Source organism: Habropoda laboriosa, unplaced genomic scaffold, assembly GCF_001263275.1.
Source record: "Habropoda laboriosa isolate 0110345459 unplaced genomic scaffold, ASM126327v1 scaffold134, whole genome shotgun sequence".
Lineage (NCBI taxonomy): Eukaryota > Metazoa > Arthropoda > Insecta > Hymenoptera > Apidae > Habropoda > Habropoda laboriosa.
The window spans coordinates 800,610-822,797 of record NW_017100266.1 but is presented as its reverse complement, the minus strand read 5'-3'; the positions used below and the strand labels follow the sequence as shown (position 1 = coordinate 822,797).

Genomic DNA, 22,188 nt, shown 5'->3' with positions numbered 1-22,188 from the left:
AGATTTCAACAATGTTACTACAAAAAAATATGTTTTATCATTAGCCAATGATGATATGAGTCAACTTGAGCAAAAGCAAAACTTGATAAAACTTGAACAAATTGAAAACATGTTATCTCGATCATAATCATTCTCAGGTTAGATCACGTTAACGCTTACACTTGCAGCTACTCTAAACTAACTGTACTAGTGTACAATGTGTCAAATTGACACGCATTTGTTGATATGTCCTTTTGTATTTAAGTAAGCGTATATTGATATAAATATTCCAAGGAATATGGATTACGCATACGATGAGTAAGTAGCAAAATGTAGATCTTTATGGAATTCGATTGAACTGCTGTAACTCCTTTATTACTGTACAGATACGATTTTCGATTGTAAAATCGTTTATTTCTCACATTTTCAATATTTCAGTATCATTGTTTATGATAAAACTAGTATATTTACGCATATACATGTATGTCATGTGTTCATATGTTTGTACACGCACATACGTAGGTACATAGTAAATAATTAATTATGTTTAAATTGTTTTAATTTTTCATTCGTTAGAAAATAATTTAATGATTTATTAAAGAATTTTTACATATTTTATAAAAATTTAGCTGCAAGAAATATATTCACTATTTATCATATGGAACAAATACTTGTTGCAAAAAAAAGGAATACTTATCATAATTACAATCATAATAGTCATTAGGTTACATTTTTGAATGCAGATTATATTCGTTTTTCTGAATATTGTCATAGAATAAGCACTGTATTTGTTAGTTCAATGTGATATTTTGAATTATTATTATTTAAATTACAGCTTGAATCTGCATGAAATTCTACCCACGGAAAAATGTATTCCAGTTCCAAGATATAATACAACAATAATAACTGATGCTTATGCAGGCATACCTGAAAATTTATTGCTAAATTTTTGTGGATTTTTGGTAATGTATAAAAATTATACCCATGTACATTATGTATTATAATTGATTATTGTTATAAAATGTAAGATAATGTATCATAATATTTGTTTAATAATTTTGTTCAATACTACAATATATTGTGACAGTTCCTTCTCATATTGTTTGGCTTATTGCGCAAAAAAGCATGGAACTATGGACGTCTTGCATTATTGAACACAACTGATGAAAGATGGATGGATTTATTTTATGGAGACAATGAGGGTAGAGATACAGATGGACTGTGCGTAGAAACTTCTGTTAATTCTCAACTTTCACATGTTGATAAAGGTTTCTTGTCATGGATCATTACTGCATTCAGAGTTACGTAAGTATAACAAACTACCTAAAATGTATTAAGTTTTTGTTTCACAATCTTTAGCATACATATATGCTTGCATGAAATGATATGATTGACTTTATCTCAATGCCCTCTTATCATTTTATAAAAAACAATGTCCACTGTTAATTCAAAAAATATAGGTGCAAATAGGTGTACTAGTACCACTTTGCAATATTGAGACTAAAATATCTCCTAAACTAATAGTCTTTCGACATAAATACCTTAATACTTTTTTATAGGAAATAAAAAGCTGCATTAACTAATGCATTAAAAATTATATAATTCCATTTAAGAAAACGTATGTCACCTTCATATGACTTCTACACATCCATTTACAAAAACACTAATTACACCAGATTATGTCTCCCTTGAAACCATTCAATTCCTCTGTGAACAATTTTTCATACAGCGGGTAGTTCACGAGTAATTCACATTTATAGATTAAAATTTGACACCCTGTATATATTGTTTAATTAGTTCTGTATAAAATATTTGAACAAAATTAAGTATGATATTTTATATTTAATATTAGCGATGAAGAACTGTTACAACGCGCTGGACCAGACGGATTATTATACATATCATTTGAACGTCATTTAATCGTCTTAATATGCTTAATGGTTATTATATCATTATGCATAGCTCTTCCAATAAATTTTCATGGAAACATGCAAGGTAATAATGCAACATTTGGTCATACGACATTATCAAATTTGGATCCAATGTCTCCATGGATTTGGGTGCATACAATATTAATCTTATTCTACTTGCCAATTGGTGGGTATATTATGAGGCATTTTCTGAAGAAGGTAAATCTTATTATTCAAATAAATAACTTGTACTTATCCTTTAAATGGAAATAGAACAACGATAAATACGACTAAATAGTAAAAAATACATATTACACAGGTTCGAGAGTCTAGACACACTGGCGAACTGGCAGCCAGGACATTATTAATAACAGAAATACCGAAGCATCAGTGCAATGTACAGATACTTACAGATTATTTCAAGTATGAAAATTTATATTTACATATAAAAAAAATTATTGTTTGTTTTGCTTCCCTTAAAGTATGACTTCTTGCAGAGAAACATTTCCTACTTTAACAGTGGAAGAAGTTGCATTGGCTTATGATATAAGGCGCCTTGCTGTATTGGATATGAAAAGAGATTGTGCTGAACAAGCACGCTTATACTGTGAAAATTATGCAAAGAAAAGACAGCCACTGGAAATGTACCCACACCCTTGTGGCCAAGTGATAGGTTGTTGTTGTAAAAATGTATGGTATACTTTTACAAAATTATTGCAATAAATTCACCATAACATACTTCCTTTCTCTTTTTCACAGAAAATTGATGCTCAAGAATTTTATACGAACGAAGAAATACGACTGAGTGTATTATTCGAAGAAGAGAAAAAGGTGGCACTAAGCAGACCTCTTGGAGTAGCCTTCGTGACATTAGGTTAGTTACTATTTTGTCATAATTGTTCGTTGTTATTACATGCTGTATATTATGTATCTGCTGATTTATAATATGTTATTTTTTAACTATGCTCAATTGTAATCAGTTAAATGATACACATTATAAATAACTTTTCCATTTTTACGAAACAATAAACACTACAGCAATAATAACAGTAACAATAACGATAATAATAATAGTAGTAATAATAATTATCATGATAATTTTAATAATATTACTACTACTACTACTACTACTACTACTAATAATAATAATAATAATAATAACGACGATGAGGACGACAATGATGATAATGATAATGATAATGATAATGATAAGGTACACCTAATGCGGCTAAAGCTATGAGGAAAGAATTGTGCTCTTTACCTAGTATAAAATGGGTTGTAAAATATGCACCTGCACCATCTGACATTTTTTGGGAAAATCTGAGCATACCAAGACCATATTGGTATGTGAATGCTATTTTCATAAACTTCGCATTGGGCATTGTACTATTCTTTCTTACTACACCAGCTGTAAGTATTTGTATCAATACTGTTGATAAAATATGTTAAAATCTATTTCGATTTTATTAATAAACCTGTTACATAAGTATATAACATTTAATTGCAGGTAATAGTATCTGCCTTAAACAAACTACCGATTACAGGAGAAATTATGAATCTTAGTCCAATCGTTTCATCCTTTCTTCCAACTGTATTATTAGTTAGCGTGGCTGCTTTAATGCCCGTATTAGTAGCAAGAAGCGAATCGTTAGTTAGACACTGGACTAGAAGTAGCCTAAATCGAGCAGTAATGACAAAGACGTTACTTCTTTTATTACTGATGGTTCTCATATTGCCCAGTTTAGGTCTAACTAGCGCACAGGCATTTTTAGAATGGACTGTAAACGCAAAAAATGACACTGGAAGATGGGACTGTGTATTTTTACCTGATCAGGTGCGATAGGATCAATGAAATGGTTTATTTTGAAATCATGGATCTTTAGAAATGTACAGAAATATCAAAGACTATTACATTTTTTTAGGGTGCGTTGTTTGTAAACTATGTAATTACTGCAGCTTTGCTTGGAACTGGATTGGAATTGGTCAGATTTACCGAGCTAGCATTCTATACTTTAAGACTGTGCATAGCTCGTAGTAGGGCGGAAAGAATACATGTTAGAAAAGCAGTATTATGGGAATTTCCCCTAGGTGCTCACTATGCCTGGTTACTCTTAGTGTTTATCATGACAACAGTGTACAGTTTAGCTTGCCCATTAATTACACCTTTTGGATTGTTGTATCTCGTAGTGAAACACTTGGTATGTTTGAACGTCTTATCTTAAATTCTTTGTAATGAATATATTACATATTACAGGTGGATAGGCACAATTTATGTTTCGCTTATGGACCAAGTGTCGGTGGTGGTCAGTTAGCAGGTGCAGCAGCAAGTGCCACCGGAACCGCTCCGATTTTGGCACAAGCAGCATTGCTGGCTCTAGGTTTGGTAAGAAGAGGGCTCTCGCCCTTAGCCGCGGTACAACTTACTGGTCTTATTGCAAGTATATTAGGTCTTCTCACCGGTGCAACTTTATTCACATCAAAGTCTAAAGTATAGTTGTATTCTTTCAAGTTTCACATAACCAGCTGAACCGTAGTTTGAAATTGTCTGCATAATCGTGAAACTATTTTTTTCTAGACACAAACGCAGAAAAGAGATTTTACAGCTGGTCAGAATTTCGTTGCACCCATGTTACGAAATAAGCAGACCACATTAGAAGAGGTCGTATCTATAGGTTCGGATTTCGATCTTAATCCGTCAAGTTTAACGAATACTAATGCTTCTTCGGTACAAGAGAATCCGCATCTTTATCAGGATTACGGTAAAGAATTACGAGCATAATAACTTTCTAATTAGAGTACGACATTCATTATACAAGCGTGATGTATTAAAGCAGTGCGGTGTAAACAGTGGAGTACGTTGAATAGTACTTAATTATTTAAATGTTATATGTTATATCGTATAAGTAAATACGATAATATCTCTTTGCAAACAAAAACGAGTCTATTTCTAACGCGTTAAAAACCCTATAAAATGAAAGGTGTATAACAAGTGCACAAATATATATTTTCTATAATTTTATATACTTTCTCATTTAAAAGCACATCAAAATATCGAGATTAGACTATCTGACATAAAAAAAAGATAGTTCGATAATGTTTCATTTATATAACAATTAAAAACAACGCAAAATACAGATTGTTGCCCGAATAATAATAACGCAATAACAAAAGTAGAAATACCAATAAAAATGAAATTGATCAATATTTATCTGTTTTTTTTTGTATACCTTTAATCATGATTCGCATATGCGAATGATTTGCATCATTTGCAGCATTTGATCACATGGGTATGATTTGCATAGCTTTGATTTCTAAGAAAAAATGGTTATTTCACTAGTAATATTTTACTATACATTTCTATACGTTTGATTTCAAATATTGTACATGTCACAAGAATCAAACAAAATTCTATTACAATTTTCGAGTATTTACTTTTGTAAAGGAAAGTATACAAATATTTAATTGTAAATTATACAAATACTTAATTTAATTACAAAATTGTCGATTTTTAGAGACTTGTTTTGTAATCCATGAAAAATGCTTTAAGTAACAACGACAATTAACGTAAAAATTAAAATTATATGTAACAATATTTTGTGATTCATTTTGTGTTCCCATAAAAGGACATGTTCCTTATTAATATTCTTTTTTTTGTTATTATTATTGTTGTTGTTGTTATTATTATTAAACATTGCAATTATTAAAATCTAAATACGTACTATGAACTGAGAAATCTCAGTAATTTTTATTTACAAAACAATTGTTGGCATTTTTTTCACTAAGGGCACATCTCATCTTACGTATGTACAATTTAAAATACATAAGAAAAAACGTACATAAATTTATATGATTTTCCTCGTTTTACTGTATCCTCATTTCTATAAATTTCTTAGGAGATAATTTTTCTAATATAGATTATTAAGTTTCAGTCCAACGAAATAGTATACATTTAAAATGAATAAACTGAAAGCATAAAAAATATTTTACAATATAATTATTAAGAATATGATGATTTCATTTAATTGATGCCTTAATAGTAAATACCCCTAAAAAGAACACGTATCGTGTAATACAAACTTTCAAAAGTTTACAAGGCAGTGTGAAGACATTTGCTATAATTTAAAAATACAATTACTTCGACAACTGTTTCACTGACACGACCATTTGTATGATAGATAAATATTTAAAAGTCACAATGTGAAAGAGATTTTAAAAAAATTATTTAATTAACGCATAAATGTACTGTACAAAATAAACATTGGACCCTCAAAAGTTCATCCATACATATGTTCAAGTTAATTCAAGATATTGAATTAGTATGATATAATTATAAATTAAATAAAATACCGTGTATTTAGGGAAATCGAATGAAGAACTATTGCGCACGCACGCACGCATGTACTGTAACTCAACAGTACTTTTTAATTGCAGATAAACAATGTCATTCCATGTCAAACCGCTTTCTGAATAACATCTAAAACGTGTTTATAATAATTTCTCTATATATTCACCTTGCACTGTTCAGTACAAGATCATTGTGCATGTTTATTATAAAGACTAGTTTTATATTCACGATACTTAGCATATACATATACATATATTTATCTACATATACGGGGTGTTTCGTTTATTATGGATTCCTTAATATTTCCGTTATTTTTGCTGATACATCAAGACGAATTCAACAACTTACACCATGTCGTTTAAATGACCTTAAATGAAAAAAAAATCACGTTACTCTAAAGGAGATTGGGAAATTCTGCATTGTTTGTTTTCTGTACAAAATTTTTATTCTACAACAAATGTTCAATATGATTTCCATTAGATTCAAGGCATTTTCAAATACGGAATATGAAACACTTCCTCGCACGTTTGATCTCCGTTAGAGGAATGGTATTGCAAGTGTGTAAAATTTTTTCTTGCATATTTTCTGGTGTGGTAGCGACTTCATTATAAACTTGAATTTTATCTATCCCCATAACAAAAATCAAGCAGAGTAAGTTCTGGTGATCTCGCTGGCCAACAGATTCTTCAACCATGGCCTATGAGACAACATGTTTGGTAACATGTTTATAAAGTTAGAAGCAGCAACGCCAAAATCTTTTTCAAGTAAAGTTATAATCTAAAACGCACTTTATGAAATCATACTGAACATTTGTTACAGAATAAACATTTTGTACAGAAAACAAAGAATGTTGAATTCCCCACTCTCCTTTAAAGTAACGTAATTCTTTTTCATTTAAGGTCATTTGAATGTCATGGTGTTGCAGGTAGTTGAATTCATCTTGATGTGCACTATAATGTCGCATGACAAAAAACAGATGTTAATACACGAAAAATGACGATGATCTTGAAAACTCGGAAAAAATGACCTCGAAAGAAAAAAGAAATCATGAATTACAATATTCGTCGTTCTAAACCAAGCAACTTTGTCCTGGAACAATTTTTTGTATATGTATTTTGTATGGCATGTATGTATTTTGTATGGCAAAAATAACGGAGATATTATGCATTCAAGATAATTGAAATACCTTGTATATTACCGAGAACAATTAATCGAAGTTGCACTGATTAATTATAAATATTTACGGATTTTTTTAACGAACAAATTTATATTTTTAAAGGAAATGTATGTATATGCATGTGTGTATGTGTAGTTACTGATTCGTTACATACACTGACACATGATAAAATAATCATGTTATGAATAGTTCTTTCAATAGAATTGAATATTTATTAAAATTTGTTTTTCAGCTGACACCACTGACATGGAATGAATGTTTTGCAAACAATTTATATAATTGTAAATACTATCATCTCACATTGGTGGTCACGGTTGTGTCTTATTTATCTTTACACGATTCGTGATTTGCCAATTGTAAAGATTTGAAGCTATGCATATTGAAATATATTTTACCATTCAAACCTAATCAACGAGATTGTTCATTCGAATAGACTGCCACCGATTATGGCTTCCAGTTGACTAGATGTAAGATTATTTAATTCTTCTACCTGATCCTTCTCCTCTTTTAATCTTAGAGATAATCGGTGTAATGTTTTTCTCTTCGTACTCTTCGAACTGTATTCACAAGGCATAAAAGTAGTAGACCGTGTTACTTCTTCATCGTCTTCTTTCTGAGATTCTTCACTTTCTTCACTGCTTGGGTGAACCTACAAAGAATGTCGCCGTTTAAAATCTCCTTCATCAGATTATGTATCTTCATCGTGTATATAGTATATAACACAAAATTAATAATTCTCTCTAACTACCTTCTAAGAAAACGCTACTGTTGATAAATATGTACAGTCAAACCTCGGTTCACGAACTTAATTCGTTCCTGAAGGTCGTTCGTAAACCAAAATGTTCGTAAATCGAAATTATTTTCCCCATGAGAATTAATGTAAAATGGATTAATCCGTTCCTGGACCCCAGATCATTGCTTATTTAAACTTTTACAACAGTACTTTGTGCGCAAGTTCTTAACACAAAATCAATGGAAACCATTAAATCTATTACAAAAGAGATAAACACAACGCTAAGCAGATCAAATATAGACGAAAACTTAATTTAGTTTTGCCGTACCTGTATGGAGGAGAGTTGACGGCGTAAGTGGAAGGTGGTGAGGAAGTGAAATGTTATTGTTTGGAAGGGGATTCTTTTTCTTTTTTCTGTCTCTTGGCACCACTCGACTCTGCTTCAGACCCATTGGGCCTCTGTCTCACTAAAAAATTGTCCAGTGTGATTTGTTTTTGTCTACGTCTTAATATGTTTCTAAAGTGATACATGGCATTATCATTGAAAATGTTTATGCTGCAGCTTGCTATTGCTTTATCGGGGTGATATCGTTCCACGAAACTTTGCACCTCACCCCATTTTGCACAAATTTCACGGATCAAAGAAGTAGGAACATCCTCCCTTCTTTCCTCTTCCTCTGAAGACATTTCCTCCACAATTATCTTTTGTAGCTGCTTCTGTAGTTGCTCCAGTTCTTGCATGCTGAGTTCATCTTTGTGGTCCTCTAGTAACTCCTCCACATCTTCATCGTTCACTTCCAAACCCATGTTTTTGTCTAGAGACACAATATTATCGATAACAGCAGAATCTTCATTATCAAAGCCCTCAAAGTCTCTGCCTGCAACACATTCTGGTCACAATTTCCTCCAGGCCGAATTCATGGTCCTGTAAGTCACTTGCTGCCAGGCTTTGTCAACGAGAGTTAAGCAATGAAGAATATTAAAATGGTGTTTCCAAAAGTCTCTGAGTGTTAATTGTGTGTCAGAGGTTACCTCAAAACACCTTTGAAAAAGTGCCTTAGTATAGAGCTTCTTAAAGTTTGAAATGACCTGCTGATCCATGGGCTGTATTAGAGGAGTTGTGTTAGGAGGCAGGAACTTCATTGTGATAAAATCTAACTCCTCCATCAACTCGCCTGCCAAGCCAGAAGGGTGAGCAGGTGCATTGTCCATCACAAGAAGGCACTTCAGTGGCAAATTGTTTTCTTGCAAATATTTCTTCACACATGGGGCAAAGACTTCATGAATCCACTCAATAAAATATTGCCTAGTTACCCAAGCCTTACTATTAGCCCTCCACATAAATGGCAATTTACTTTTTATCACATTGTTTTTCTTAAACACCCTCGGATTCTCCAAGTGGCACACCAGTAATGGCTTTATCTTGAAGTCTCCACTTGCATTTCCACATAGCAAAAGAGTCAGTCTGTCCTTCGTTGGTTTGTATCCCGATAGTACTTCTTCCTCTTGGGTGATGTATGTCCTCCTTGGCATTTTTTTCCAGAACAGACCAGTTTTGTCACAGTTAAATACTTGCTGGAGAATAAATCCATTAGCCTTTACATAGTCACTAAAATCTTGCACAAATTCCTCAGCAGCTTTTTGGTTTGCACTCACAGCCTCCCCATGCCTAACCACACTATGTATGCCACTTCTTTTCTTAAATTTCTCAAACCACCCTCTGCTAGCTTTGAAAACATCAGTATCACCAGGATATTTTTTACCAGGTCATCGTGTAATCGCCTTGCTTTTTCACAAATCATACCCTCAGAAACACTGTTGGCAGCTAACATATTGTTGTTTATCCAATTTAGCAACAATTTCTCCACTTCTTCAATCGTCTGTGATCTTTGTTTAGTAATAACCGTCACTCCTCTTGCAACATCAGTTTTCTTGACTGTCTCTCTATTTTTAAAAATTGTACAGATCGCTGATTTTGCCATCCGAAACTGAGTAGCAAGATCCGAGACACGAACACCATTTTCATATTTGGCTATGATTTCTTTCTTAACATCTATCACGATATTGGTATTTTTTCTTTTTACTTTGCTGCTATCATTATCTTTCTTTAGCCCTATGGTGTCCTATTTAATAATTTATAAAAAAACGCAAAACACAGTACGTCATGCGAGACGCTTTGTATTCGGAAAATTTATTCGTAAACCGAATTGTTCTTGATCCGAGGCGTTCGTGAACCGAGGTTTGACTGTATTTAGGAAGCATAATAGCTTATGTAACTTAAAAAATAAATGTAGGCTTAAAGCCAAATTACGTGCACTAACGTGCTACCAGTAATGTGAATACCCACCATGAAAAAGTACGCGTAGAATGATAGGAATTTACTCACCAATCAATACTTAAGTTGCATAATTAAATAACGTGAACTAAATTATGTATTGCAAATTATTTGTTAATTACAAGATAGAAGTTTTATCTTACTATGATTGTACTACGAATTAGGAGTCCAAAAGAGATAATATCAAAAATATACACTCACTTGAACGTATAAACTTAAACAGAACATGTTTGTTTGTTACTACTTCTCACTACTGCCAATGTCAGGGAGAGGATGCTGGGAACAGTGAAAAACAATTTAAAAAAAAAAAGAAAAAAAAAGGTTAATTGTCGTTAATCTTTTTCTTTCATCTTTTGGAAATATCCTAATGATAAACTATCAACGAAAATATTGCATTTGTTTGTACGAAATTATAGCGTTAATTGCATATTTTTCTGTTACGATTCTTTGTACATAAATAAACACACAACCAGACACAGCATAGCGTTACTTAATAAAATTCAAAATAACAGTTACGATTTTTATATAAACGTGAAATACCATATATTGGATAAAAAATAAGAAATTCCGTTAGTATGACTTGCACATTGTAGAGAAATAGTAAGCGTGTATCTTTTGAAACAAAAACAAATTTGAAAAATATAAAGAACGATCGTTCCTATCGATAATGCAAAACTGTAATTACTTTTTGTACATTTTCAATATTTCGACCGAATAACCGATAAATATTCTCCACCCTTAAAAAACAGATTACTTAATATAAAAAAGATTTTCTTTCATGCTTACCACCACCATGATAATTTATCACCGATTTTATATGTTTACTTTTTGTGTTAAATAAATAATATAAACGAAAGAAAAAAGCTAACAACGCTCAAAACGCTCAAAACACAAAATAATTTCGGATGAAAGCTTACTATGCATAAACAAAAAGATCATAATATTGCTCATCTTCCCCGACAATTTGCAATGACGATACCTTTATTACAGAGTTTCACCTCACCTCTACTATGGAGACTCTTGGTGACGGTTCGCGTGGTACTGACTTTTCCATTGTCATCAATGGACTGTTGGTACCTGTAGAAGAATATTCTTTGTCTGTTTCGGTATCATTGTCCGAATAATCCTTTTCATCTTCGACAGATGATCTTTGCATATCCATACTTTCGTGTAGCTTACAAACAAAACCACCTTTTTCACCATACTCGAATAGATTTCCATCCAGATGTACTATATCGGCAACAGTGTTATTATTACTAATCAAGTTTGCAATAAAGGTAAACATAAGCAAGCGTATTAGAAGATTACTTACCTTGACAAAAGGCAGCGCTACAAAAAGAACAATGTGCGGATGTTCTACGACCACATTCCGTGCAATGATGCCAAGGGCAACTGAATCTCGAATCAGTATCATCAATGATCACACAAGCTTTATGGTACTTCTTATTGCACGTCTTTTGATCGCAAACGGCATATTCTGCTGATTTTTCAATTTCTTGTCCGCATCTCCAACATAACACATGTTTTCTCGATCTAATAACACAATAATTATTTATAATATTGTCATAGTGAAACTTTTGAAATAATAAATTATTCTAAGTATTATATAATTGACAATAAATCGAACTTTTAAACCTATAAACCCACTGCAATTTGGTGCACCACAAAGGCAAGGCTTTCGAGTTTCTCCATCACAAGCTAAATTATAATTAAACGTCAATTCTTCACCGGGATCAATATCGCACAGTGCAAACAGACCTATACGCGTATCTCCATTTACTGTCCACTTTTGTGTTTCGCAGTTTGGTGAACATGAATGGTCTATCAAGTGTTAAGGAAGAAAAAAAGAAAAAAAAACAAACAGTAACTTGAAATGTTCAATTGATAAATCAACTTGTTTGCTTCGTTAAAAACAGAATACTCACTCATGAATCGACTTAAATTACCCTTTGGTTCTGCATCAATCATTCTGTTATTATCTATGGTTAAGAAGTAAAAATTTTCATTTTTCAACTCCTTTTTCCTATGTAGTCTTCGTTTGTATTCAGCCTCGTCTATAACTTCACCTACATATTCGATGACAAATTGTCCCGCTCTAATAAGTTCTAAACTTTTAAGACCCCAACCACGTCCTGCAGTATGAAATGGTTCCATTGCTGGATATTGTCTTCGTACGAACGCTTGATTGTTACATTTGGGCCCAGCTGGACAAATACCAGGACTACACTCAACCAACAATATTCGATTGAGACAATCTGTCCCCGGTGCACATGGATTTTCCCATTCTGCATCGCAATCACACGCCACAATGCTTTCAACTTCTGCTGGTTTTACATTACCAACCGGTTTGTTTACCTATGAATTTATGCGAATTATAAATTTACATGTTATATTATATTAACGAATTTACATTACATGTACACAACAATTACGCATCACATATATAACAAAGATTTTACTTTTAACTTAACATAAGGTGGAGGTTTCAATCCCCGTGGTCCATGATCTTTAGCAGCTGCTCTTTCGATTTTTAAACGCTGGTGAATCTCATTGGCTTCCTCTAAAGCTTTCCGATACGTATCATCTCTATTATTTTTTTTTCCTATCGGTGGTTTTATGTTAGCGTCGCCATCTTGATAAAGAAAAGCCCGTCCTCTACAAAATAAGCAAACTGTGATTAATAAAAATACCATCATTAACGTCTTTTTGATATTTAATCGAACAATACAATGATTAAATGCTCACCTATGAACCCAATGATAATTATTCGATCCCAAAAACATTACGCAAAATTTACCAGAACTGTGAGGTATAGCTTCTATATTTTCAGGTATTTCATGAGGGTAACAAATACGGGACGGCCACCAGCGATAATTACCAAGTTTAACCCATACGACTTCACCGTACAAAGGCAACCTGCCTGTTTCACAATCTTCGCAAATAAATGCACCATCCGGAGCATCAATTCCTAAAATTATCGTCATGTATGATGTTCATTATAATTAATACATATGTATACGACGTATATATGAATACATATATGCATCAGGCTATTATCAATTATTCAAAAATAATTACCTAAACATTCGAGGTGAAACGATGTTGGACATGTGTCACAACAAATAAGACTTCCGCCTCTTGTACATAAAAAACACCATGCTGCATTTACCGGAGGCTGTGGTGCTTGGTAATGTTTTGGACAAACTATTTGACTACCGGTTAAGATCACAGAACCAGCGGGTAAACAAGACGTAGATGTATGGTAAGATGAAGGGCAACGAACGCATCGTGCCAATTTCTCATTTGTAGCCCTCGAGTGGCTATCCTGAGGATTGTCTGAGCTACATGTATGGCATACATGGTACGGACAAGTTAAACGACCTCCCTGCCAGTGAGACTATCGAGAAAAAAAGAAGAATTATCTAATTATGAATTTAATATTACAAAATTTAAATATGAATAAAGTATTTATTATCAAACGTTACTTGTGGCCATGATTTCAAGCAAGACGAATGGTAATGCTTTCCACAAGCTAATACGGAACATCTTATTCTATCTCCTTCTCTTTCATTGCATATAAAGCAAGCAGGTGCTACGCCTGATAAACAATCAATACATTTGAATAACTCATCTTCTTGTTCATCCATTTTTCCTAAAATTAGAAACAACTTTCATTTAATTAAATATAACATGATCACAATGTAGATAACAATTCTTCATACCATTATGCTCATCGTCATCGATATTACTTCGTTTAATCTCTTTTATGTCATCTAGAATCTTATCATCCATTGTATTCTCATCGATGGAATGTTCTGGACTGGATTCTCCTGGTTTTACACAAGAAAGATGAAAATATGAATAACAAGGACCTTTACATCTAGTCAATTTTCCAGTTTTTTCACATATTTGACAAACTTTCTCTTGCTTCATTCCTTTAAAAAGATTGTAGGGTCTGTTCCTTTTCGTTTCTGTAACACTCATATCTTCCTTTTCTACTTTGTTTCTTGACTTTTTACTATCCTTGGTATTCCCATCTATTTCTACTAATAAATCGTCTTCATGGTCTGACGAATTCTCCTTCATGTGACTACCTGTACTATCTGACGCTACATATGACCTGTATTTTTTACGGAAAGAAGAATTCATAGTTTCCCAAGTCTTTTTTAAATATCTTCTAATATCGTTCTCCGACGCATCCGGATATTCATCTTCTAACATATCACGGTTGCGTTCGTAATAAACTTCAAAAACACCATCTATATCCTCTTCAGATTTAAATTCAACTTTCTGCATAATAGGAACGTCATCATTAGAATCTCTTTGACTTAAGGGAGATAATGGAGGAGTATCTGAACTGAGTCTCGAATGATTTTCACCGTTCTCAACATATTTCAGCATTTTCGGTTTTGCTCCGTCCATTTTATATTGCGATTTATCCAACTCATATACCTGCGGAATTGTTAATTAAAGTATTTTCTAATACTAATAATATCAAACTTTTATTTTTATTTGTACTAAATGTTTCGTTCGCATGCCTACATTATCTTGTTTAGCCCGTTTAAGATCAGGTCCACTCAAATCGTTTAAGTTTTTCCGTTTATTATCTTTATCTTTTTCGTCCAATGCTTTTGGTGATTTATTTTTTATATTTTTTTCTTTTGGTTTAAAAATTCGAGCTCTATCTTCATTGCTCATTGCTTGAACTTCCATAGCTTCTTCAATCGCACTTTCCCACTTTGATTTTATACCAGCCTTTACAACAAATGCTGCAGCATATTTTACATCTCTCTTTTTAACTTCTGCAGTTATTGATTCTGATAATTTTTTGAAGTCTGCAAGATTTGTAAATGGAATCATAGAGTTTGATGAAACCCAACTGTGACGTCCTTTATCACCAAAGTATTGGACATGTAGCATTAGCGTTTGCGATCTAGCAGTAGCTGCTCTTCAAATAATAAATAAATTACAAAGCATAAAATTATAACAGTATACTTTAAATAACTTTTAGAATCAATAACACTCAATATTGAACAGAGAATTTAATATTTATATTAAAGAAAAAATATTAAATTCAAAAAAGAGGGAATGAAATCAAAGAAAATTACACTTTATGTGCAACACTAGTAATGTTAATAAAATTTTAAACAGAGAAACCCTTACCTTTTAATCTATGATATACCATTAAAACTGGATCAAGCGTTATCACGCAAGGCCAAAAAGGAAAATTACCAACTCTAGCCCATGCTAATTGACCTAGCAACCAATTACACTGCATCGGTGAACCAATCAATTTTGGAGCATTTTCCTCTGACATACTTATACTGGTAGAAGAATCGCTTGTATCATCTATGTCATTAGTTACATTATTTTCATCTGCACTCTCAATACTACTGTCAGAAGAATGTTGATATTTTCGAGTTTTTGGCATTTTAGAATTCTGCAAGTCACATATATATAAGTTACTTTGTGCTGTTGTGTAAATTCTATTAGTATATTTAATTGGAAAAAACATAATGTCATTAAAAGAAAAAAAGAAAAGAAAAGAATTAAAGGGAAAAAAAAACAAATTGTTGTAATATGTATCATGCAAGTAAAATTTATATGTACATTAGAACATTAAAAATTACTACACATAGTACCATAGTTTGTTAAGAATGGTATTGATCTTTAATCAGAAAGATTATAACTGATCTTAAGAGGCATAACATGCCTTTGGAGAACTGGCAACCTCATTCTTGGGAGACTTAGGTTTTATTGTCCTGCCATAACGACTTCGACCAGGTGAAATATTGTTAGAATTAGCACTGAAATCTTCTTTGTCATCCTCGAAATTGTAGCACGTTGTGTTCAATTTTTTCCCGAATGCGTCAAATCTTGATTCAATAGTTATGCCCACCTTGCTATTCACTCTGTTGATAGTACTCATAGTTTCTCAACTAATTTAGCATCTTCATTAATTGAGAACGATAATAGTTCGATGTTATGAAACCTTGTGTAGTTCTTTAACAATAAATACAATATAAACTTTAGAACTTGTGCATAAAGGGTTCATGCACAGAAAACAATTTTCATTATCGCTGAAAATAGCCGCGATGGCCGATTTTCAAGGGCTACTTTCTTTCTCAGAGAAATAACACATACTTTTGTTCAGCATATAAAAATCAGAATGTATTTCTTGTAAACTTTTAAAAAAATATATTTAATGTCACATAAATAATTTCGTTTATTATTATTAAGGAATTGTAACTGAACCTCACGGGGCTCTGAGATGGAGCAGGACGCGTTTCCCGCGATTTTGGGTGATTCTCATAACCATGCTTAGTTTGATTTTTCACTATACGTAACAATATTTGGTGATTTTTGTTTTATCAGTTACTTCGATTTCCAACATGTCTGAAAACTCATCAGCTATTTTATTAAGACCGATTACCGTTGTTAATCTTTCATTAAATAAGTTCTAGAATCATAGATCTACGTTTTTAACAGAAAACAGTTTGTAGATTGTTCGTTGCATTGAATTAGACAATTGTACGAAAAATATGTATGCACACATATGAATACATGCGTGCATGTAGATACATATATACAATGTATGACCAATTTATATGTTTAACTGTGCAAATTATATTTAATTTCATGGGAGATTTCAAACGAATTATAGAAAATTTTAATTTGTGGAAATATCAGGGTAGTAGACATAATTTAAATTGCTATTTATTTGCAAAATCTAGCGATACAATGTTCTTTAGCATTTATATCATTAATTTCACACAATCCATTTGCTTGTGCTACACTTTTTAATTCTTGTAGAAAGCATTGTAAATTTTCCTCTCGTGACTCCACCAGATACTTCTGAAGTTCCACCAATACTATTCCTCCTTTTTTAAGCAATGGTACAAGATTAGGTAACTGTTTCACTGTATTGTGAGCTGTCCAAATAAAATCGAATCTATTAACATATTCTTCTTTATATTTAAAAGATTCTAAAGATGCCATGGGGTGAAAAATTACCTAAAAATATAATACTTTTGTTAAACTTGGTAATTTCATAAAAATAATTTAAGACTTAAGTAAAATTATACATTACTTTATGATTTTTAATATCTGTCCAAGATATATCGTCTTTTTTATATTTATTTCTTTTAGTTTTCCATGATTCTTGTTCCATTTCTTTATTGGGTGTTTCAACTACTAATGTACCATTTAATATACAAGAATCTCTATGTGACCCAATAAGGTCTTTACATATTGGTTCTTTTGTTCTGATTGCATATATAGAACACATAACTTCTTGTTCAGCTACATCAGCTGCTCTATACCTGTTATATTATTCTTTACAAATTTTGTACAATTGAAGTTACACCAATTTACAGGTTTAAGGTGCATCTTACATGTGGTTATCCTTTGTTTCTTGTAAAGCCCAAGCAAAAAAGGGACCATTTGTAATATCTCCTAAGTAAGTGTAATGTATAAATCCAGGCCCATGTTGTATTATATTGTTCAATAATGTTGGATTACTCCTAACAGATTCACCTTCTATCCAAGTAAATGCTATTCCATTATTTCTCCAAAATCTGACATTAGAATGAATTGTAAAAAGATGTTTATAAGAATATATTGATGTAACAGTATTTTTGTAAATATTCTACAAAATTTAACAAGCATACCTATATTCCTGTAAAGTTAAATTTGAAACACCTCTAGATTTCAAAATCATATGATAATCCCAGTCAAAAACACCTTCACGATAATCATATCTTGTTTTCAACGATTTTCTAATTCTTTGATCCCAATATTCCACAATAGGAATATTCTCACATGTTGCACGTGCCCAAAATTTTATGTTTGAATTTTTCTAAACTTAACCAAGGGCAATCACTTGTATTTGTTGGTATATTTGCCAAATGGTTTGAACACTTTATCAAATACTTCGCTGTTGCAGGCCTTACTAATGTATTCCCAAATATTTCTAAATAATATCGAGTTGCCTCTTGTAAACCTTTGTTTCAATTTTTTTTATTTTTTGTAGAGAAAAAATTTTATGTTAAAACGAAAAGAATATTTTTTTAGTAAATACAGTTGCATGTGTGCATATATGCAAATTAAAAGATTTTTTGTACATACCTAGGTTTGTGTCTAAACTTGTACTTAATAGAAGAATGGATCTAGCAACTTGTTCCAATGTTGATTCGACTACGTTATATATTATAATACGATCATGGTGTAAATAAGACGATGCTACTGTCTTCAGAATATGTCTTGCATCACCAGCACCTACAATTAATACCTCAAGGCATTCACCTGGACAATTAGTTTCGTATTTATTAACTTCAGATTGTATGTCTAATGCAGGACTATATCCCCACCACATGTTGTTACATTATTATTTGTGATAGTTCATTATTTAATCCAGATTATCAGATTTTCAACATTGCATACAAACGTTGATAAAGCACCTAAATATCACACTACTGTAGTTGCTAAGTAAAAACTTCCGAGATATGTTATTGCCATAGTAACATCCATTCATATGCATGATAGTTTATGAAATATGTACAAAATAACTTTCAATGGTGTAACTAGCACTTCATAGTACGAATATCCTTTTGTGTCAGATCAACACTTCATAACTGAATACTTAAACCTTTATCAAAATGTTTCTCAAAAATAATAATTTATAGATATCTACATAACGTGTATTTATCTTACATGTACACTTACATATATGCATATATACATATATACATATATTATATATCGTATGATCAAAATAAAAAACATTTTAAGAAATAGAGGAATAATACATATTATATTAAAATAAAAAGTCATAGATTTGTATAATAAAATTATAAACATGTTAGTGACAGTCGTGTCATAGACTTATAAAACCATTTATTTTACTCCTATAATATAGATTCTGTGACACAGATAAAAATAACTCCCTCTCAAACCTTGCTTATGCAAGGGATTCTTATAGACATGTTCGTGTTGACTTAATGCTCACGTTAGCTCATTTATCTCGTTTCTTTTGAGCCCGTTTGTTGCCGCACCGTTGTAAAATATCTGTAATAGGTGCTTTATGTTGAAATATAGCTATAAGCTGCGTGCGTGCTTCATTCATTCCTTCACTAATTAAGCTACTGCGTTGCATATTCCCTTTGATCAATTCATTTACACGTTCAAGACCATCATCTTGCCTATTCCTGACATTTTGTTGTGATTCGAGCATGGTTAATGTTGTTTTCAACTTTTCATGGACCTGTACAAATTTTAATTTACGATGTTGTTTGGTTGATATTGCGCAGAACACATGTTTTCCATTAATCTCTAAACCTACTTGTTTTTCAAGATCAGCAATGTCTTCCATTTGCGCAGTAAGATGATATACTTTCCAACCATTTAGTTTCTGTAATACATGTTTCTGTTGAGCTATTTCTGCAACTGTAGGTCGTCTTTCCTCGCGTGGTCGAACCTCGTTCGGTCTTCTGTAGTGATGAAGTCTACTACTCCATCTATTCTTCCAGGAAGGCCCTGTAAAATCGATTATAATTACCCTTTTTTCAACGTATATTCATAATAATTTCAATTGCATTCCTTTCACAAACCTAATAAACTTGGCGTAGGCCGTGTTCGTATCGAAACTGTTTGTTGCTGTGTAGGAGATTTGATTACATCACATTGTGTGTTCGAAGACTGCCTTTTCTCTGACAATTTTTCTTTCGGTTCTTCTTTAAGCTCTTTCTTCATCCTTTCCTCTGTAATGAATTGCATTTCCTCTTCTGTACACCTTGATTCCGTTAATTCTACACCGGTAAGTTGTTGTTTTCGTGGCTTTTTCCTTGGAGACATCTCTACCGTTGGATTTATAGTAATTCTGGATTGTTCTGGTTCCTCGTCAAGTCCAGGCGATGATGTTGCAGAAACTGTAGTAGACCCTGAACTCTGACAACCTCCACCATCTTGATCTCCCCTCGGTGAGCATGGTGGGCTAGACGTTGTGACAGGTGGTAAAGATGCAAGTACAGGAACTAAATTCTTTGCCGCGCCTAAAAATACAAAGTCGTGTCAGCGAGCTTTGTCTTTACGAAATAAGGTATGTACGAATATATGTCGTCGTTTATTTTGCTACTTTTGTACCTTTAATAGGTGAATTGTCATGATCCCTTTTTCTAAGTATACTTGGTCTTGGAGACGCATTTGTTTTAGTATGCGGTTCATCGTACCCAGGTTCGACAAGTAACCTCACCGGTGTTTGACGATACTGGGTATATGTACCTGCATAATATCGTTAAGTAATATTTACTTGCAAAACCGTTACGAATAACGAATGAAAATTACCTGTGGGTTCAAAGGAATAGTAAGTTGCGGTGTGTGGTGGATGCAAATATTGCCCTTGAACTGATTGAGCAGGCGTTGTATTTGAATTGTTGTTTGTATTACTGGCCGAAGAAACCCGAAATCCAGATTGTTGAGAGGGCTTAATTTGTACAGTTTGACCAATACTACTTTGTGCCTGTACGGTTTTAGCAGGTGTTGATGCAGCTCTTGCAGGTGCTAAAGGTAAAGGATGTAAAGACATTCCTGTAATTCTAGCAACAGTAGTTGATGCTGGCTGTGATATTCTTGTTGTATTTGATGTACTTGCTGTTGTAGCAATTACACGTGACACTGTGTTAAGACTTGACAAAGAAGTTACTGTTTGTACAACGCGCTGTTGTGTTTGAGATTGTGATTGTTGTTGCTGCTGCTGTTGCTGCTGTGGTTGCTGTTGTTGTACCTATGACATGATTGATTCTGCTCAATACTCAAAAAAGTAATAAAATATTTTTCATATCAAATTCGTGTAGTAAGGAAATTTTACACATACTTGTTGAGAAGGGATTACAATTCGACTAACAGTTCCAGTTGATGGAGTAGCAACAGTGTTAATTGATAATTGCCTTCCGACTGTGGGTTGAACGGTTACCGAAGCTGAAGCAGTTACTCTATTTGCAGTTCCAACTACAGGTGCTGATACAGCTATACGATTTACAATACCTGTGGTACTTAGAGGTCTATTAGACTGATTGGGCTGCAATTTGAATTCAGAACAATTCTGATTATTGTACTAATATCAATATTTAACAATATTAGTTAATTGATTAACTATTTAATAAAAGATGATAATTTACTTGAATAGTTTGAGTCGAAGATCTACCAGGTTGTGTAGTTTGTAATATATTTGACGCTTGAGGAGCAGAGGGTCTGCTTTGAGAAACTGGTAATCTTGTAATACCATTATTCGCTTGAAGAACAGGTGCTATTAATCTGGACGGAGTGCCAGGAATCCCAGTGACCATTGTAGCTTGCACAGATCTTCCTTGACATGTGGGTGTAATCAGACGAGGCTGTTGACTGGTGTACACCGTTGATGGTGGCCTCGAAACTCGACTGACTGGAGGTGCAGGATGCCTTTGTGGTTGCGCATATACAACTGATGTTGTTTTAGGTTGCCATTGAGGGTTTGAAATAGTTGTATTTATTCTAAAAGATGCAAAAGGCAGTGTGGATATCTATGCTACATCTACATCTATGGTACCTATATTCATTAATATAATACTTTATTACATGCTTGAAATATACTTTGTTTATCTGTTGTGTATATAAAAATGTTTAATGCATAATTATGTACCCAAGAAATGTTTCTATCATTTTCTGCACATGTTA

The 22,188-nt window shown here is 32.7% G+C and overlaps 4 protein-coding genes across 4 annotated transcripts in view; 1 reads left to right on the top strand and 3 right to left on the bottom strand.

The window, feature by feature from the left end:
* Positions 1-131: 131 nt before the first annotated feature.
* Positions 132-4,881, top strand: LOC108573282 (CSC1-like protein 2). Its single transcript, XM_017935680.1, has 12 exons — positions 132-297; positions 815-941; positions 1,067-1,284; positions 1,832-2,108; positions 2,209-2,312; positions 2,387-2,579; positions 2,649-2,763; positions 3,103-3,299; positions 3,397-3,723; positions 3,812-4,087; positions 4,144-4,377; positions 4,465-4,881. Exons 1-12 carry the CDS (start codon positions 278-280, stop codon positions 4,666-4,668), a joined length of 2,292 nt encoding a protein of 763 aa, XP_017791169.1. The 5' UTR covers positions 132-277; the 3' UTR covers positions 4,669-4,881.
* Positions 4,882-7,832: 2,951 nt separating this feature from the next.
* Positions 7,833-16,408, bottom strand: LOC108573299 (histone-lysine N-methyltransferase NSD2). The gene is given in 13 exon segments (XM_017935700.1): positions 7,833-8,060; positions 11,483-11,709; positions 11,792-12,098; positions 12,101-12,300; positions 12,405-12,834; positions 12,939-13,134; positions 13,225-13,447; positions 13,558-13,876; positions 13,965-14,131; positions 14,202-14,931; positions 15,022-15,422; positions 15,643-15,919; positions 16,193-16,408. Coding segments are annotated over 13 exon segments (3,921 nt in total).
* Positions 16,409-17,196: 788 nt separating this feature from the next.
* LOC108573349 (dynein assembly factor 3, axonemal) lies at positions 17,197-18,853 on the bottom strand. The gene is given in 6 exon segments (XM_017935757.1): positions 17,197-17,493; positions 17,570-17,795; positions 17,874-18,056; positions 18,150-18,323; positions 18,325-18,481; positions 18,607-18,853. Coding segments are annotated over 6 exon segments (1,284 nt in total).
* Positions 18,854-19,427: 574 nt separating this feature from the next.
* Positions 19,428-22,188, bottom strand: part of LOC108573291 (histone deacetylase complex subunit SAP130-A) — a 3,920-nt gene continuing 1,159 nt past the window's right edge. Inside the window, exons 4-10 of the mRNA XM_017935691.1 lie at positions 21,654-22,034; positions 21,350-21,544; positions 20,821-21,259; positions 20,620-20,757; positions 20,088-20,528; positions 19,820-20,013; positions 19,428-19,741 (exon numbers count right to left, since the gene is read on the bottom strand). Coding sequence (XP_017791180.1) covers positions 19,493-19,741; positions 19,820-20,013; positions 20,088-20,528; positions 20,620-20,757; positions 20,821-21,259; positions 21,350-21,544; positions 21,654-22,034 — 2,037 coding nt within the window. The 3' untranslated portion in view covers positions 19,428-19,492. The remainder of the gene's footprint in view (positions 19,742-19,819; positions 20,014-20,087; positions 20,529-20,619; positions 20,758-20,820; positions 21,260-21,349; positions 21,545-21,653; positions 22,035-22,188) is intronic.

What these genes read in the sequence shown, in the direction of transcription:
- LOC108573282 (XM_017935680.1), top strand. Translation starts at nt 278, where the DNA reads ATGGATTACGCATACGATGA. An exon ending in ATACTTACAGATTATTTCAA is followed by an intron (nt 2,313 to 2,386) that starts GTATGAAAATTT and finishes GACTTCTTGCAG; the next exon opens with AGAAACATTTCCTACTTTAA. An exon ending in ATCTCGTAGTGAAACACTTG is followed by an intron (nt 4,088 to 4,143) that starts GTATGTTTGAAC and finishes TACATATTACAG; the next exon opens with GTGGATAGGCACAATTTATG.